The sequence below is a fragment of the Hyperoodon ampullatus genome (assembly GCF_949752795.1).
Source record: "Hyperoodon ampullatus genome assembly, chromosome: 2".
Taxonomy (NCBI): domain Eukaryota; kingdom Metazoa; phylum Chordata; class Mammalia; order Artiodactyla; family Ziphiidae; genus Hyperoodon; species Hyperoodon ampullatus.
Window position 1 is genome coordinate 81625558 of NC_136915.1, and position 18488 is coordinate 81644045.

The following is an 18488-nucleotide window of genomic DNA, read 5'->3' on the forward strand; positions in this document are numbered from 1 at the left end:
ATCAGTTTTACCAACAATATCACATTAGACCACATATACTGTTTGAGTGTGCTTGTTTTCTAGCTTTGTAAAGATGGTAACAAACTATATATAATCTGCATCTTGTTTTTTTCACTCAATATATTTCATGAATCTGGTTTCCTAAACGAGAGGATCCTACCTTTAGTAAAGGATAAGGCAAAAACTAAATAGCACTGACAATTTTAACGGTAAGAGGAAACAAATTCACAGAACAATATAACAGGTATGTGTGATAGTATATTTTATGCATATAATATACATATGTGTGTGTATATGTAAGTATGGAGAGGGAAAATGTTTCAGATTTTAAGATTTGCTAAGCACTATTTTGAATGGTCTCTAACTTTCATTTTATTCCATTAAAATAAAAGAATTAATATTTCAATATTAGACTTTTTTACATTGACACGAGCTGAATGGGTTTGGCTTCCCAAAAAATATGTGACAATTTACCTAACAGTTTATGACTTTCTATTTCTTCCTCTAATGCTTGAGTCTCTGGAATTTCCGAAATCAGTGGAGCAGGTGGCAGAAACCAATCCAAAGATTTCTCATTGTCTGGATGTCTATATAAAATATAAAAGTATGAATATATGTTAATAAAGATATAACATCAGAAATTATGTATTTATTGAGAGGCATACAGCAGAAGCAAGAAAAACTACAATCTTGCAGCCTGTGGAACAAAAACCACATTCACAGAAAGACGGACACGATGAAAAGGCAGAGGGCTATGTACCAGATGAAGGAACAAGATAAAACCCCAGAAAAACAACTAAATGAAGTGGAGATAGGCAACCTTCCAGAAAAAGGATTCAGAATAATGATAGTGAAGATGATCAAGGACCTCGGAAAAAGAATGGAGGCAAAGATCGAGAAGATGCAAGAAATGTTTAACAAAGACCTAGAAGAATTAAAGAACAAACAGAGATGAACAATACAATAACTAAAATGAAAAATACACTAGAAGGAATCAATAGCAGAATAACTGAGGCAGAAGAACAGATAAGTGACCTGGAAGACAGAATGGTGGAATTCACTGCTGCGGAACAGAATAAAGAAAAAAGAATGAAAAGAAATGAAGACAGCCTAAGAGACCTCTGAGACAACATTAAACGCAACAACATTCGCATTATAGGGGTCTCAGAAGGAGAAGAGAGAGAGAACGGACCTGAGAAAATATCTGAAGTGATTATAGTCAAAAACTTCCCTAACATGGGAAAGGAAATAGCCACCCAAGTCCATGAAATGCAGTGAGTCCCATACTGGAGAGACCCAAGGAGAAATATGCCAAGACACATAGTAATCAAATTGGCAAAAATTAAAGACAAAGAAAAATTATTGAAAGTAGCAAGGGAAAAACGACAAATAACATACAAGGGAACTCCCATAAGGTTAACAGTTGATTTCCCAGCAGAAACGCTACAAGCCAGAAAGGAGTGGCATGAAATATTTAAAGTGATGAAAGGGAAGAAACTAAAACCAAGATTACTCTACCTAGCAAGGATCTCATTCAGATTCGATGGAGAAATCAAAAGCTTTACAGACAAGCAAAAGCTAAGAGAATTCAGCACCACCAAACCAGCTCTACAACAAGTGCTAAAGGAACTTCTCTAAGTGGGAAACACGAGAAGAAAAGGACCTACGAAAACAAACCCAAAACAATTAAGAAAATGGTAGGGCTTCCCTGGTGGCACAGTGGTTGAGAGTCCGCCTGCCGATGCAGGGGACATGGATTCATGCTCCGGTCTGGGAAGATCCCACATGCCGCAGAGCGGTCTGGGCCCGCAGAGCGGTCTGGGCCCGTGAGCCATGGCTACTGAGCCTGTGCATCCGGAGCCTGTGCTCCGCAACGGGAGAGGCCACAACAGTGAGAGGCCCATGTACCGCAAAAAAAAATAGAAAATGGTAATAGGAACATACATATCAATAATTACCTTAAACATGAATGGATTAAATGCTCCAACCAAAAAACACAGGCTCGCTGAATAGACACAAAAACAAGACCCATATCTATGCTATCTACAAGAGATCCACTTCAGACCTAGGGACACGTACAGACTGAAAGTGAGGGGACTGAAAAAGATATTCCATGCAAATGGACATCAAAAGAAACCTGGAGTAGCAATACTCATATCAGATAAAATAGACTTTAAAATAAAGAATGTTACAAGAGACAAGGAAGGACACCTCGATACCACAACCAGACAAAGATACTACAAAAAAAGAAAATTACAGACCAATATCACTGATGAATACATATGCAAAAATCCTCAACAAAATACTAGCAAACAGAAGCAAACAAAACAACACGTTAAAAGGTTCACACACCATGATCAAGTGGGATTTATCCCAGGGATGCAAGGATTCTTAAATATACACAAATCAATCAATGTGATATACCATATTAACAAATTGAAGAAGGAAAACCATATGATCATCTCAATAGATGCAGAAAAAGCTTTTCACAAAATTCAACACCCATTTATGATAAAAACTCTCCAAAATATGGGCATAGAGGGAACCTACCTCAACATAATAAAGGCCATGTACGACAAACCCACAGCAAACATCATTCTCAATGGTGAAAAACTGACAGCATTTCCTCTAAGATCAGGAACAAGACAAGGATGTCCACTCTCACAGCTATTATTCAACATAGTTTTGGAAGTCCTAGCCATGGCAATAAGAGAAGAAAAAGAAATAAAAGGAACCCAAACTGGAAAAGAAGAAGTAAAGCTGTCACTGTTTGCAGATGACATGATACTATACATAGAGAATCCTAAAGATGCTACAAGAAAACTACTAGAGCTAATCAATGAATTTGGTAAAGTAGCAGGATACAAAATTAATGCACAGAAATCTCTTGCATTCCTGTACACTAATGATGAAAAATCTGAAAGAGAAATGAAGGAAACACTCCCAATTACCATTGCAACAAAAAGAATAAACTACCTAGGAATAAACCTACCTAGGGAGACGAAAGACCTGTATGCAGAAAATTATAAGACACTGATGAAAGAAATTAAAGATGATACAAACAGATGGAGAGATATACCATGTTCTTGGATTGGAAAATCAATATTGTGAAAATGACTATACTACCCAAAGCAATCTACAGATTCAATGCAGTCCCTATCAAATTACCAATGGCATTTTTACAGAACTAGAACAAAAAATCTTAAAATTTGTATGGAGACACAAAAGACCCCGAACAGCCAAAGCAGTCTTGAGGGAAAAAAAACGGAGCTGGATGAACCAGACTCCCTGACTTCAGACTATACTACAAAGCTACAGTAATCCAGACAATATGGTACTGGCACAAAAACAGAAACATAGATCATTGGAACAGGATAGAGAGCCCAGAGATAAACCCACGCACCTATAGTCAACTAATCTATGACAAAGGAGGCAAGGATATACAATGGAGAAAAGACAGTCTCTTCAATAAGTGGTGCTGGGAAAACTGGACAGCTACATGTAAAAGAATAAAATTAGAACACTCCCTAACACCATACACAAAAATAAACTCAAAATGGATTAGAGACCTAAATGTAAGACCAGACACTATAAAACTCTTAGAGGAAAACACAGGAAGAACACTCTGACATAAATCACAGCAAGATCTTTTTTGATCCACCTCCTAAAGTAATGGAAATAAAAACAAAAATAAACAAATTGGACCTAATGAAACTTAAATGCTTTTGCACAGCAAAGGAAACCATAAACAAGATGAAAAGACAGTCCTCAGAATGGGAGAAAATATTTGCAAACGAATCAACAGACAAAGGATTAATCTCCAAAACATATAAACAGCTCCTGCAGCTCAATATTAATAAAACAAACAACCCAATCCAAAAATGGGCCAAAGACCTAAATAGACATATCTCCAAAGAAGACATACAGATGCCAAGAAACACATGAAAAGCTGCTCAACATCACTAATTATTAGAGAAATGCAAATCAAAACTACAATGAGGTATTACCTCACAGCAGTTAGAATGGGCATCATCAGAAAATCTACAAACAACAAATGCTGGAGAGGGTGTGGAGAAAAGGGAACCCTCTTGCACTGTTGGTGGGAATGTAAATTGATACAGCCACTATGGAGAACAGTATGGAGGTTTCTTAAAAAACCAAAAATAAAATTACCATATGACCCAGCAATCCCACTACTGGGCATGTACCCAGAGAAAACCATAATTCAATAAAACACATGCACCCCAATGTTCATTGCAGCACTATTTACAATAGCCAGGTCATGGAAGCAATCTAAATGCCCATCAACAGATGAATGGATAAAGAAGATGTGGTCCATATATACCATGGACTATTACTCAGCCATAAAAAGGAATGAAATTGGGTCATTTGTAGAGACGTGGATGAATCTAGAGACTGTCATACAGAGTGAAGTAAGTCAGAAAGAGTAAAACAAATATCGTATATTAACGCATATATGTGGAACCTAGAAAAATGGTACAGATGAACCGGTTTGCAGGGCAGAAATTGAGACACAGATGTAGAGAACAAACGTATGGACACCAAGGGGGGAAAGTGGCGGGGGGATGGGGGTGGTGGTGGGATGAACTGGGAGATTGGGACTGACATGTATACACTGATGTGTATAAAATGGATGACTAATAACCTGCTGTATAAAAAGGTAAATAAAATTCAAAAATTCAAAAGAAAAAGATTTACACAGCCTATGAACAAATAAATGTAATCATGGCCTACCTTAAATGTTTTGTAATACCTCTCCATATGTGTTTTTTAAAATGTGAATTCTCAGAGCCATAAAAACTAAAATAAAATAATTTTATTTAAGAAAAAAAAGGAAACTATGTATTTATTAATGAAACATTACTCAATTACAGACTCTTAAACTTAATATACTACCTTTCTGCGGTGACTTTGACTTATCCCTATATAGCAGCATTCTTTTTTCCTTGTGTGTCATGTGATTAATGACACTGCTATGCGAGATATGCTACCTAAATAATGGCTATAACTCCATTTTCTTTTCTCCAATTCAAATGCTTGTGACAGGAATCTTAAATCTGCCCCAATATGAAAAAGAAAGTAGTAAATCATTCTGAAACTTTAGCATCTTAACCAATAAAAGTAACAAATTACTGATGATACACCTGACATCTAATCATGAGTCACAAGTGTATAAATGACACCAGTATTGGTATTCTAGAGTACTCCTAAAACATTATTACAAATTAATGTCTTAACCCAAATATTCTTGGTCCAGAACCATCTATAACCACGGAATATCCAAGAAAACAGTTGAAACTGACAATCACTTTGTAAACCTACAGTAATTGATGAGATTTTTGTCACCCTGTTTGCATTGTTAACTACCGTTCCTTATCTTTCAGCTGCGATCCTATTAATAGATAATGTTTTAATGTTTCCTTTCCAACCAAAGTTGGCTTGTCCTTAATTAGAAGAAAAAGATAAGTGTTAGGTAACAAAATAAAGTTGAGAAGAATACCACATAAACTGTCTAAGCCAAGTCCCAAGGATTTTATGATTTTTTCTTCTCTCTTTATTTAGGATTTTAAACTCCCAGAAGTGAGAGGCCCAGTCTTTCCATTTTCTGCCTCTCACAGCTCCTCAAACATAGCTACTACAGCTCTATTTTCTAAACCAAAAATCTGCAACACATCACCTGACAATGTCTGACAGATTGTCTGACAATACACCAAAGCAACTGAAATTTAGGACTATGTCACAGAGTCCCCAAGATCACCGCCAGGGTCAATGATTCCCTAGGACAACTTACAGGACTCAGCATATAGTCCTACTGATGACTGTGGGGTGAAGTCCAGGGGAAACCAGGCACAAGCTTCCAAAGGTCCCCTCCCACTAGAGTAACACAAGATGTGCTTAATTCCCCCAAAAACAAGTTGTGACAACACACATGAAATGTCGCCAACAAAGGAAGTCATTAGAGACTTAATGCCCAGGGTTTTCATTGAGGGCTACTCATGTAGGCATCCCTCTCTGGCACATACCTAAATTCCAGATTCCCAGAAGAGCAGATGTTCATTATAACCACCCCCCCTCCGCTTTTTTTTTTTTTTTTTTTTTTGCGGTACGCAGGCCTCTCACTGTTGTGGCCGCTCCCGTTGCAGAGCACAGGCTCAGCGGCCATGGCTCACGGGCCTAGCCGCTCCACGGCATGTGGGATCTTTCCGGACCGGGGCATGAACCCGTGTCCCCTGCATCGGCAGACGGACTCTCAACCACTGCGCCACCAGGGAAGCCCTAAACCACATTATTTTTATAAACAGTTTTTACACAGTGAGCCAATTTATCAGTTAACGGTAGGAATCTTCCTAAAATCCAAGTTCTCAGACTCCAGCCAGAGGCCAACCTTACAAGTAGGCCTTTTCAAAGATAGTGGTTTGGGCCTGGTATATTAACTCTTTTCTGCACAGAGACTATTCCTGAAAATCCAAGAAAGATGTTAACAAGATACAAAAAGCACACATCTAGCTCTCTATTCAGCCTCCCCATAAAATCAAATCTTCTTTGATTTCTGTATTTTCCAGAGGTGTCATCATTCTCCCCATCACCCAGAATCCAAACCATAGTACAGTCTTTTACCCACTATATCCAGACACATACTGTCTCTTATTGCATCTTCCTTATAAAGCTTCTTGAATACATCGCTTCCTTGTATTTCCATTAGCACTATCCTAATCAAGGCTCTCAGCAACTTATGTCTGATTGAGAACAATAGTGTTTTAATTGACCTCACTGCCTCTGGGCTTTCTCTATTTCATATACTCCTATCGCATTAATTTGGAATTGTTTTCATGTTATTCCATTCAAAATCCTTCAATGGCTTCTAAATAACACCAAACTTTCTAGAGGCCTTAGGTCATGTTACAGTTTCAATTCTCCTACATGTCCCTTATAGTACAGACCAAAGTGAACTACTTGTATACCAAACAGATAATACATTCTGTCCCTCCTTATCTTTGTTCAAAACTATTTTCTTTATTTGGCTTACCCCTATACCCGACACTACCCCTATATCCAACTATAGAAGTTCAACTGTGTTTTTTTCATTCATTAATCAATTCAACAATTATTTACTGAGTACTATGTGCCAGGCATTGTTTTAGGCAGCAGAGCGTATGCTCACTCAAAATCCATTTCTAATCTTACATTCACAAAATCAGGGAACTAGATCCCACATGTATGCTGCAACTAAGAGTCCGTATACCACAGCAAATGAGCCCACGTGCCACAACTAAGGAGCCTGCCTGCCTCAATTAAGACCCGGTGCAACCAAATAAATAAATAAATATTTTTTTTAAAAAAAGAATTATCCAGTCCTTCAAGGCCTGAAGTCTCCCCCAACTACCATAAAGCCTGACCTAAACAGTCTGGCCCAAGTCTCTCTCCAAATCTGAAATTTCTTTGCATGAATATATGCTTATAATTTGCTTTGCACTTTTTTTTTTGTATTGTTAGAAGAGCAACCATATGTTCCAAATTTGCCCAGGTCAGTCTTGATTAACACCTGTTGCTTCATTTGGCTGCACTCTTTCACTCTCAAGTGTCCCAGTCTGAATTACATGGTCACATTATTTATGAATGACCTTTCTATATGTGTATTTAACCTCAAATAGGCTTTAAGTTTTTTAAAGTAAAAGTCTGTTTCATTCTTTTTATATCCCTTTCAGCATTCAGTCAATATTTGAATTAATATTTGAATGAATGGAAGAATAAATGAAGCAGTAAATAATTTACTCAATGCTTCATTAAAAAGGGTAATACGATAGAATACATAGAAAACTTAGAATTAAAGTGATTCACATGTGAAAATCCATAAAAGCCAGTATTTAACAGACTCCCTATTCCCCATTCATATTTCCTTTGGTACCACATCTTTATTTCCACCCCTACTTCCTGCCTGCACTGAATCTGCCTATCACACTTGGCCTTTGGCACACTGCCCTTTCTGTTTCCAAAAGGTGCCATCATCACTCCTTGTCCTGAGCTACTCTTTGACTATTACTTTCAGTCTTTACTTTAGCCAAAAAATAATCTGAACAAACCAGAAATGCAAATGAATGAAAGCCAAATAAACAAGAATCTACTCTGTTTTTAAAATTGTAACATGTAACATGTTAAACTTCAGTTACTCCTTTATATCTGAATTCCATGTTTACCAAGCATATACCTGAAATATCATTCTGTTGATCCCTCATTTTTTATTTATAAATTTACCAGAGAGAAAACTAAAATGCCTTAAAAATCAAAAACACTTAAGCAATATACTGTTATCATTCTTTAAAGCAGACTTACTTTTCAGCTTCATCTGTTTTGTCAAAAAACAAATTATCCAAGGAAAACAAGGAGTCATTTGATTTCAGCATTGTTAAAAACTGGACTTTGTCACAAATCTAAAAAATAACCAAAAAAAAAGTAGTTTATATTCTATTTACAAAGATGTAGAAACAAAATTTCTGGATCCATAAACTATAATCATTAATTTCCCAAAATAACCACAGATAGCCTTTCAGCAACATCTTTTTTAACTTCCTCCAAAGTGCTTAAATATTCAAATACATTATTCTCTGTTCTCCACTCATTCATACATATTCACATATGTACCTCTCTCCATTCTGCACCAATGCTTAAGAGTGTGTTTTCATCCATTCTCCACCTGACAAATTCCTACCCATTCTTAATGGCACAGGTCAAATGCCATTTCTTCTTCAAAGGTTTCTCTGAATTACCCAAAAGCAGAATTAATGGCTCTTTTCGGGCTCCTAAAATACTTTGTTCATACCATTATTTTTGAGTTATGATAGTGTATTTTATTGTGAATGTGTGTGTTTCTAACAATATACTGTGTACATATGCAGGGATTTCCTTCAAAATCAAGGGATAGAGTAGATTTGCTTCAAAATAAAGAGAGAAATGTTGAGGGTTATTGATGAAACAAGATTGGCAATGAGTTGATAATTGCTAAAGCTACATAATAGGTACGTGGAGTTCCTCAATGTTTATTTTTATATATGTTTGAATTTATCAAAATAAATTTACTAGTTTAACATATATGTATGTTTACATTATATTACATAACATATATATAAATGTTTACATTCCTTTTTAAAAAGATAATTTTTACATCCAAAGATGTTATCTAAATGTAAAGGATAAAAACACTCAGCACTGGCTACCTGGGAATATAGCAAAAATCTAGGGCTGAACAAAGCCTCAAATTTAACAGGAGACAGTAGAACTATTTCTACAGATACATACATTGTAATTCTTCCCCCTGCACATCAACACTACATCTCAACTTTTTTCTAATTTCTGAAACATGATATAAGACTCTATATGACAAAACATGAAATCAGACGCACATACCATAAAATATAAAATCACATTTCTATTTATTCTGTGAGAGTTAATACATTGCAAAGCTTTCCTTAGGATGGAAACTAAAATCAGACACTATATGAGCGCCATCTCGTGGAGAAATCCATATTACCAACTCAGAGCAGTGTGTGTGTATGTATGTTTGTATGTATGTATGTACCTATTTATTGATCGATTGATTGATTGCTGCACCAGGGAAGTCCAGTCCCTTCAATTTTGAGTCCTCCCTGATGTGATAGTGAAACACACGTGGAAGTATGTGGGGGAAAGAGGAACGCTTCCACATGCACCCCTTGACAAAATGCTACTAACAAGAGGGCTAAATTTGATTACATTAGGACTGTTCTTACTTTATCAGAATACTGTGGGGTTTTTCATTGGTTTAGTTATTGGGCTTTTCCCCTTTCCACCTGTTTAGCTTAGTTGTCCTCTTCATTCTTCTCAATTTATTAATCGCTTAGTCACCAACAAAAAGAAACAGTAAAGTTGAAACAAATTAGCCTGGTTCTATAAATGTCTAAAACAATTTAATTATGTGGACAATAGAAGCCTAGGATAACAGGGTGGGAGGGAGAAGGGAGTCACTCAGAAATTGCTAACTGGAGTCTTTAACAACTTATTTAAGTAAAGAATTTCAGAAGCTGAAAACAATTACCCGATAAAGTATAAATAAAAATGCCAATCAAGTTTCTATATTATCCAAAAAGTAACAAATAAAATATTCCCTTTCTAGTCTTAGGAAAATTATATAATTTTAAACAACAAAAAGAGTTTTCCAAATTAAAACACTCCAGACCACTTTTATATGGTACCTCAGAATTTAAGTAGAAACTCTTAAGGCTGACACGCACATGTTTGAACTCTGTATTCTAAAAGAAGCTGCAAAGTGAAAGAGCGGCATGGACATATATACACTACCAAACGTAAGGTAGATAGCTAGTGGGAAGCAGCCGCATAGCACAGGGAGATAAAAAATAAATAAATAAATAAATAAATAAATAAATACTCACGTAGGCCAAATAAATAAATAAATAAAATAAGCTGCAAACAAAACAATAAAACTGCAAATTAAAAATATTTCTTTCCGAAAAAAATTATTTCATAAATTAATCTAAAAACCTCCTATATAAACAGCAAATATTTTCAAGAGAACTTTTGATTTGACTCCTAGTTCTGGCATAAAAGAGGATATAACTTGTTTGGGTCCAGAATAAAAACATTATGTATATATTTTAGTTCTGATGCAGTCCTGCGAAAGAAAACCTCCTTTATCTAAAATACTCCATCCCCATACTTTGCATTATTTTTCTTCACAGCACTAATTTATAACTGTTTAGTTGTTTATCTTTCTCCCTGTAGAGGAAGCAGGGACTTTTTACTCATTAATGTATTCCTATAACCCAGAACAGTGCCTGATACATAGCAGATGGTCCATAACAATTCACTGTGGAATAAATACATTAGCAATGTTCAGTTTATAAAAATAATTTTTAATAAAAATAATTTTCCGTCAATTCTGAGGCTTAAAATTTTACCCTCCAATCTTTAATATTCAGTTTAAAAATGAATGTTTTTCTAATTCAGGATTCACGTAATCAAATCATGAAGGTTCTAAAAGACCGTGGGATTCAGCACTTGAATTATATAAATAAATATATTTTTCTAAACATAGGTCCTACAAGGGACGTTACCATATTTCAATATGAGTTTGTTATTGTAGGAGATGATAGATTTTGGATTAATTTTAAGTTTTAGGTTTAGAGTCAGATTTTCTAAGTTTCCACATTAGATTACTCTTTACAAAGTTCTAGTTTCAGCATGTGGTATAAAATTATGTTTTCTTTTTTTAAGTGCTTGCTTCTGCTCTAATAACTCTTAAAATATTTAAACTGTTTCTGTAACTACATAATTTGTTGATTGTTGAAATGACCTGCACCTTACCTAATTATTTTAGTGACAATTTAGCATCTTCTTACCTTCTATAATCCTTATTGTATAAGATGTTCAGATCTATTAGTTATCTCTTACAATTTTTACTCTCAGAAATATACTTATTTCTAAACTGCAGAAACCCAGATACGAAATATTGATTTGCCAGAAACCGGTAATCAGTGAAGACTCAGACCAACATTCACTGGAAAAACCAACCATCACAAATGACTGCAGGGAATTTGACAAAGTAAGAGAATGAACGTGGGAACAAATTAATACCCCGAGTCTTGGCCGAGAGGTCCTTACAGTTGGAGCGCCTGATCTCCACCACGTCCCCGGGGGACCCACGGGGCCGGGAAGTTCCAGCAGGAACCGAATCTGGGTCTGAAGAAAAAATACCCCCGTGATGTTCCCTAAATCCGAGAACGCCCACCCCAGACTCGCGGGCGCAGGGTGGAACACTTCCGGCCGGGTGAGTGGCCGAGACCCGAGCGCGGGCGCCGGCACCGGGCCCGCGGGGCTGCAGGTCGCGTCGCTGTGGACAGGCGGCTACACGCGCGCTGGCCACCAGCTCCCGCCCCGGGAGGGAAACACACTTGGAAGTAAACATGCGGGGCTCCAGAAGCCATCAAAGCAAAAGAGTGCGCCAGCCGGCCCCTCAAGAGGCGGAGCCGCCTCAGGCCTCGCCCGCCAGTTCTGACGCGAAAGCGGCTAAGGAGCCGCGCGGGCTGGGGTCGCTGTCGGGGTCGCGCCGGCAGTCCTACACCTCGCCGCTCCCGTCGGCTGTCGCCCGATACTCTGCTGGGAAGCTCAACCACTTCCCCACGGCCACCCTGACCCCTCTCCGCGCGGGGTCCCCGTTCTCCCGTCCCTTCCTCCCTGTGAGACGCAACGGGCCCCAGTCCCCACCTTTCCCAGCTGCCGTCCCAGCTGCCCGCTCTCCCCTTCCCGCCGGCCCTTAGAGCCGAGCACCTATTCACCGGTCTCCGGAGGACCCCCAGCCTGGCTAAGCCGAGCTCCAAGCAATGGATCGCCAGGGCCCCCAACCTTCCCTCCTCTCCTTCTTTTCTCCAGAAGTTTGTAATTCCTTTTTAGTATATGGCTCTCAGGATACTGTGGCTTATTCTTATTGAATAGAAATCTTAATCCTTCCCCCAGCTCTTGGTAACTCTACTTTCCCTCCTGAAGAATTTGCTTATCCTACGTACCTCATATAAGTGAACTCACAGTATTGTCCTGTGTCTGGTTTACGTCATTTAGCATAATGTTTGCAAAGTTCATCCATGTTGTCGCAAGTATCAGAGTTTCATTCCTTTTTAAGGCTGCGTATTCCATTTGTATGTGTATACCACATTTTGTTTATCCCTTCAGCCACGGATGAACATTTGTGTTGTTTCCAACCTTTTAGCTATTGTGAATAAATGCAGCTATAAAAATTGTAAAAATCTGTTCTGGAACTTATGGTTACCAGGGGGGAAGGGTGGAGGGAAGGAATAGTTAGGGAGTTTGGGATTGATATGTACATACTGCTGTATTTTAAATGGATAACCAACAAGGACCTACTGTATAGCACAGGGAGCTCTGCTCAATATTATGTAACAACCTAAATGGGAAAAGAATTTGAAAAAGAATAGATGCACGTATATGTATAACTGAATCACTTTGCTGTACACCTGAAATTAACACAACATTGTTAATCAACTATACTCCGATACAAAATAAATTTTTTTTTTTTTTTTTTTTGCGGTACACGGGCCTCTCACTGTTGTGGCCTCTTCCGTTGCGGAGCACAGGCTCCGGACGCGCAGGCTCAGCGGCCATGGCTCACGGGCCTAGCCACTCCGCGGCATGTGGGATCTTCCCGGACCGGGGCACGAACCCGTGTCCCCTGCATCGGCAGGCGGACTCTCAACCACTGCGCCACCAAGGAAGCACCCAAAATAAAAAGGTTTTAAAAAATAAATTAAAAACATCTGAAGCAGAAAAAAAAAATCTGTTCTCAGTCCCTGCGTTCAATTATTTAGATAAATACCTAGGAGTGGAATTGCTGGGTCATATGATAACTCTAATTTTTTAAAAACAACCAAACTGTCTTCCACAGTTAGTATACCACTTTACAGTCACACTAATAATGCAGAAGCATTCCAATTTCTCCACTTCCTTGTCAACACTTGTTATTTTCTATCTTTTACAAATTTTAGTCATCCTAGCAGATGTGAAGTGGTATCCTATTTATTATGGTTTTGATTTGCATTTCCCTAAGGACTAATGATGTTGAGCATCTTTTCATGTGCTTAATGGTTATTTTAATATCTTTTGAGGGAAATATCTATTCAAGTCCTCTGCCAATTTTTTGTGTTATTTATTATTTTTTATTGATTATTATCTTTTTATTATATATTTTAAAAAATATTCTGGATATTAATCTTTATCAGATATATGATTTACAGATATTTTCTCCCATTTAGTAGATTTTCTTTTTGCTCTCTTGACAGTATCATTTGATGCACAAAAGTTTTTAATTTTGGTGAAGTCCAATTTATCTTTTTTCTTTTGTCACCTGTACTTTTCATGTCATATCCATGAAGTCACTGCCAAATTCCAATATCATGAAGATTTACTCTAATGTTTTCCTCTAAGAGATTTACAGTTTTAGCTCTTAAGTTTACATCTTTGATCCATTTTGGGCATGCCATGGACTAACAAGGTGTATTTATTTCAAATAAAGGTGGGGGGTGTTGTCAAAATATAGTTTCTTGAAAGACTGGAAGAGCTTGAAAGACAAATAATAGGTATTCATGACACAGGAGGAAGATAGTTTTCTGCTGATACAACTGATGCCATAGGTTCTGTCTCATAAATTCAACATAATCAAAATTTTTCTCTACTTTGTAACCTCCACTCTTTTTAAACTCTGATCAGGAGGAACTGATATTGAAATATTGGTGCTGATGGCTTTAGAGAAGCAGGAACCAAGACATGATGTAGTTTCAGGACTGTTTTTCTCTGGATGACAGCTGTGTTGTTGTCAGACTTGGAAAAGAAAAAGTAAGCCCATTTGGGAGACTCTGAAAATTGTACAGTTAATATCTGAGAAAATAAAAAGAAAAAAAAGAAATCAAGTCTGGTATGATGGGATTCTTGGGCGGAAAGAAAAATTTAGAGGGTTATGCACAATTGTGTGTGGAAGAGTCCAGTGCTATCTATACATTTAGTAGATGCTTAAATAGAAAAAGGATGAATGAATGAAAATCAAAGGTTAATTGTTCTTTGGGGAAGGATTTAGTAAGTCTCTATGTAACCAAGAAAATAAAAGACAAATGTTAATTAGAAAGTAATTCCTTGAGTTCCAGCTTCTAAGGATTATGTTTAATGATGATGCAGAAGAGACTAGTACCCATATTTTGGGAGATCCATTTGCTTGTTTTTAGGCAGAAGTTGACTTCTTCAGCCAAAATGAATTTAAAGTATCTTCTGTTCTCCAAAGCCAAGAATGTTGATTTTAATGAGACTGCCAGATAGGGTGCTCCAGTTAGACCCAGACCCCAGCCACAGCTAGCCAGAGTGTATTATTACAAAGAATATAAGCCTTCCATAGAAATTAGTCGAGAAAGACTCAATATTCAATGGCTGTTTTTTGCGTAATTATGTAAGTAGAGTCTAAAATGTGGTAACACAAACCCTGCAGTAAGAAGCAAACATCCCAGAACAGCAGCTTTGGGACAAATAGCAGTATTCCACACTGGAATAGAATTATTTCCTAATTAAAAATTAAAACCAGTTTCTTCAGAATGAGTAAATGGGAGAGGGATAACCAGTGCGCATTCTCTATGGGTAGTTGTACTTAGATTTGTGTAACAAATTGAACAAATTCTTCTACCATTATTATAAAGTCCCAGCATAAATAGGAATTAACACATTCCTTCAGATGGTTAGTATCTGAAGGAGGTAGGCTTCACCTGACTGTTAAAATCAAGATTCTGGCATCCAGCATCTTATGTAAGACCATCTTAATGAAACATGGGATATATTACATCTACAAAAAGATTCTTTGAGGGAACTTTTAAAAGCCACTGACAGACATTTTAAAAGATATCTAAATATCAGGGATCAGAGTATAAAACAGATTTTAAGAATAGGCATTTTTTTTATCAAAGACAAAAGAGTAATTGGCAAGATCTCACAGTAATATGATCAAAGATTAAGTTGTTTACATATTACTTAGAAATAAAATCATTTCTAGAGGTGATATAATTTTGTATCACCATTGTATCATAATTGCAAATAAAGAGATTTTCAGTGTTACAAGTAACCAGTTAAGATACTAGACAGGTTGGGATATGGACAGAATAACAGAAATAAGAAACACCGTGAAGAAACAATAATAATGCATCTGCCTAGAATCCTTCCCAGGAAGGGGGAGAGAGTGGTGAGAGATGCTATTACAACTGGCAGATAATTACTCATTTGTGATATATATTGAGTTAGAATGCATTTAAGCATGGGTTATCTCATGTTTAAATATGTCAAAGCATTGAGAAAGCACAGGGCATGTAATAGCGTATATTTTAACATTTTTGGTGATCCCTGGAACAAAGCTGGGAGTGCTGCATCCACGTCTGCCCAGAGTCTGAAGCCACCACAAAGAGAAATAGACACATCAGTTTTCTCACAACAACTGCCACCATTACTAATCACCAGAGAAGGGAAAGGGCTAAATCTGAAGATGTTCTTTGGCAATTCTGTCTGTTCTTGTCTGCTTCCAGGCCTGAGAACATGAGATAACTTTCTGGAGGAAGGGTGGGCATGTTGAAGTGCACAGAGAATAAAAGTAGCTTACTGCTAAGGTTAAGACCCCCCTCACCCCCAGTACTAGGCACAGGAGAAAGACTCATTCACATCCGGGGAGCAGCAGACTCAGAACGAAGCAGCAAGAGAAGCTGTGGGGACCAGGCTATGGAGGAGAGGCAGCTAAGCAATGCTCACAGACCGTTCCCAGGGCCTGGTGCCGCTAAGCCTTCCAGAATGGAAGGTCCCTCCTTGGCAGGTCCCTGCTGGCCTCGGAACAGCACACTGCCCAAACACAGGCAGGGATATGAGCAACAGAACTGTCACCATGGCTGCAGTGGCAGCCTAAGTAGGAGCTGCAAAATCAGCCAGGAAAGTGTGCCTATGATAGTTAATAGGACTGATTGCTAAAGCCAGGAGAGTTTATGAAGCCCCTTCTTCGAGTTGTCAGCTGGGAAACAGTTGGGTAGGGAGTGTTAGAGGAGCTGGGATTCCAACAATTAGGAGGTATGGTTTCAAAGTAATAACTTGCTTTGTTGTCTTTGGTGGGGAAAAAGTCACCTGCATTATTACGTTGCTTTAACTAACTCAGCTTAGTGGCCTATGAAACACCAGTGTCACAACAAAATGTATATAGCACTCTACAGCAGCAGTCCCCAACCTTTTTAGCACCAGGAACCGGTCTCACGGAAGACAGTTTTTCCACGGACCAGGGTGGGGGGTGGTTTCGGAATGATTCAAGTGCATTACATTTATTGTGCACTTTATTTCTATTATCATTACATTGTAATATATAATGAAATAATTATACAACTCATCAAAATGCAGAATCAGTGGGAGCCCTGAGCTTGTTTTCACTTGATTCTCACTGATAAGGCTTTGATATGAGTCTGCAAGCAATTGATTTATTATGGTCTCTGTGCAGTCAGACCTTTCTGCAAGTGATAATCTGTATTTGCAGCCACTCCCCAGCACTAGCATCACCGCCTTGGCTCCACCTCAGATCATCAGGCATTAGATTCTCATAAGGAGCATGCAACATAGAGCCCTTGCATGCACAGTTCACAGGAGGGTTCGCGCTCCTATGAGAATCTAATGCCACCGCTGATCTTACAGGAGGCGGAGCTCAGGCGGTAATGTGAGTGATGGGGAGCGGCTGTAAATACAGATGAAGATTCACTCGCTTGCCTGTCACTCACCTCCTGCTATGTGATCCGGTTCCTAGCAGGCCATGGCCCAGGTACCAGTCCACGGCCCAGGGGTTTGGGACCCCTGCTCTACAGTTTACAAACATTTGTTCATTTGATGTATGGTCAAAATGTCTAAGAATTCACACAAATAGTGTGTGTGCATGTCTGAGTGAGGGTGTGAGAGAGTAGATGCATTGTCTGTGTGTATTATGGGGAGAGCAAGAGAATCGAGTGGGCCCAGAGTCGATGGAGAAAAAATTACATATTTAAGCAGAAGGAACATTGTCCTTCCACTAGAAAATAGAGTGGTGTGGGTTAAAGCAAGTCCAGGTGAAACCATTCTGGCCAAGAACATATTCCAAAAGGTGAAAACTGTGGACTTAAGAAAATACATGGAGGGCTTCCCCGGTGGTGCAGTGGTTAAGAATCCACCTGCCAATGGAGGGGACACAGGTTTGAGCCCTGGTCTGGGAAGATCGCATATGCCGTGGAGCAACAAAGCCCGTGAGCCACAACTACTGAGCCCACGTGCCACAGCTACTGAAGCCCGTGTGCTTAGAGCCCATGCTCTGCAACAAGAGAAGACACCACAATGACAAGCCCGCACACCGCAATGAAGAGTAGCCCCCGCTCACCGCAACTAGAGAAAGCCTGCATGCAGCAACAAAGACCCAACACAGCCAAAAATAAATAAATAAAATAAATAAATAAATAAATATATATATATAAAGAAAATACATGGAGATTGGGAGGGAAATAAAAATGCTACAAGCCTAGGAAACGACAAGTAAGATAAGAGAGTGATTAATATAAAAGCAAAGCAAGTTAATGTGTACGATCAGAATTTTTTCAGGTAACCGTGGAGTAAAAGAGCTGTCAAATTTTCAGGTGTCATTGATCATTAGGAACTATATTCGCCTATTTTATGGGTCCCTTAATTAACAGAACACTTAAACCATGCTATCCTAGGGAAACAATTACAGCATTAACTCCAAAAAAGAAGTCCTCCCAAACCCTGCAGCCTGTGTTCACACTTTATATTCCACCCACACTTGTAGAAACGGGCAAGTAACCAACCAATAGGAAACTTCTTTTTCCAGCAGGATGCTTTGTATCACAAGTCATTTGGGGAAATTTAACTAA

The 18488-nt window shown here is 38.3% G+C and overlaps 1 protein-coding gene across 1 annotated transcript in view; it reads right to left on the reverse strand.

Moving 5' to 3' along the window:
• The window catches only part of HFM1 (helicase for meiosis 1), a gene marked incomplete at both ends in the record, with an annotated part of 130655 nt that extends 122232 nt beyond the window's left edge, over nt 1-8423 (reverse strand). Inside the window, 2 exons of the mRNA XM_079696572.1 lie at nt 475-587; nt 8353-8423. Coding sequence (XP_079552698.1) covers nt 475-587; nt 8353-8423 — 184 coding nt within the window. The remainder of the gene's footprint in view (nt 1-474; nt 588-8352) is intronic.
• Between the last annotated feature and the right edge of the window lie 10065 nt (nt 8424-18488).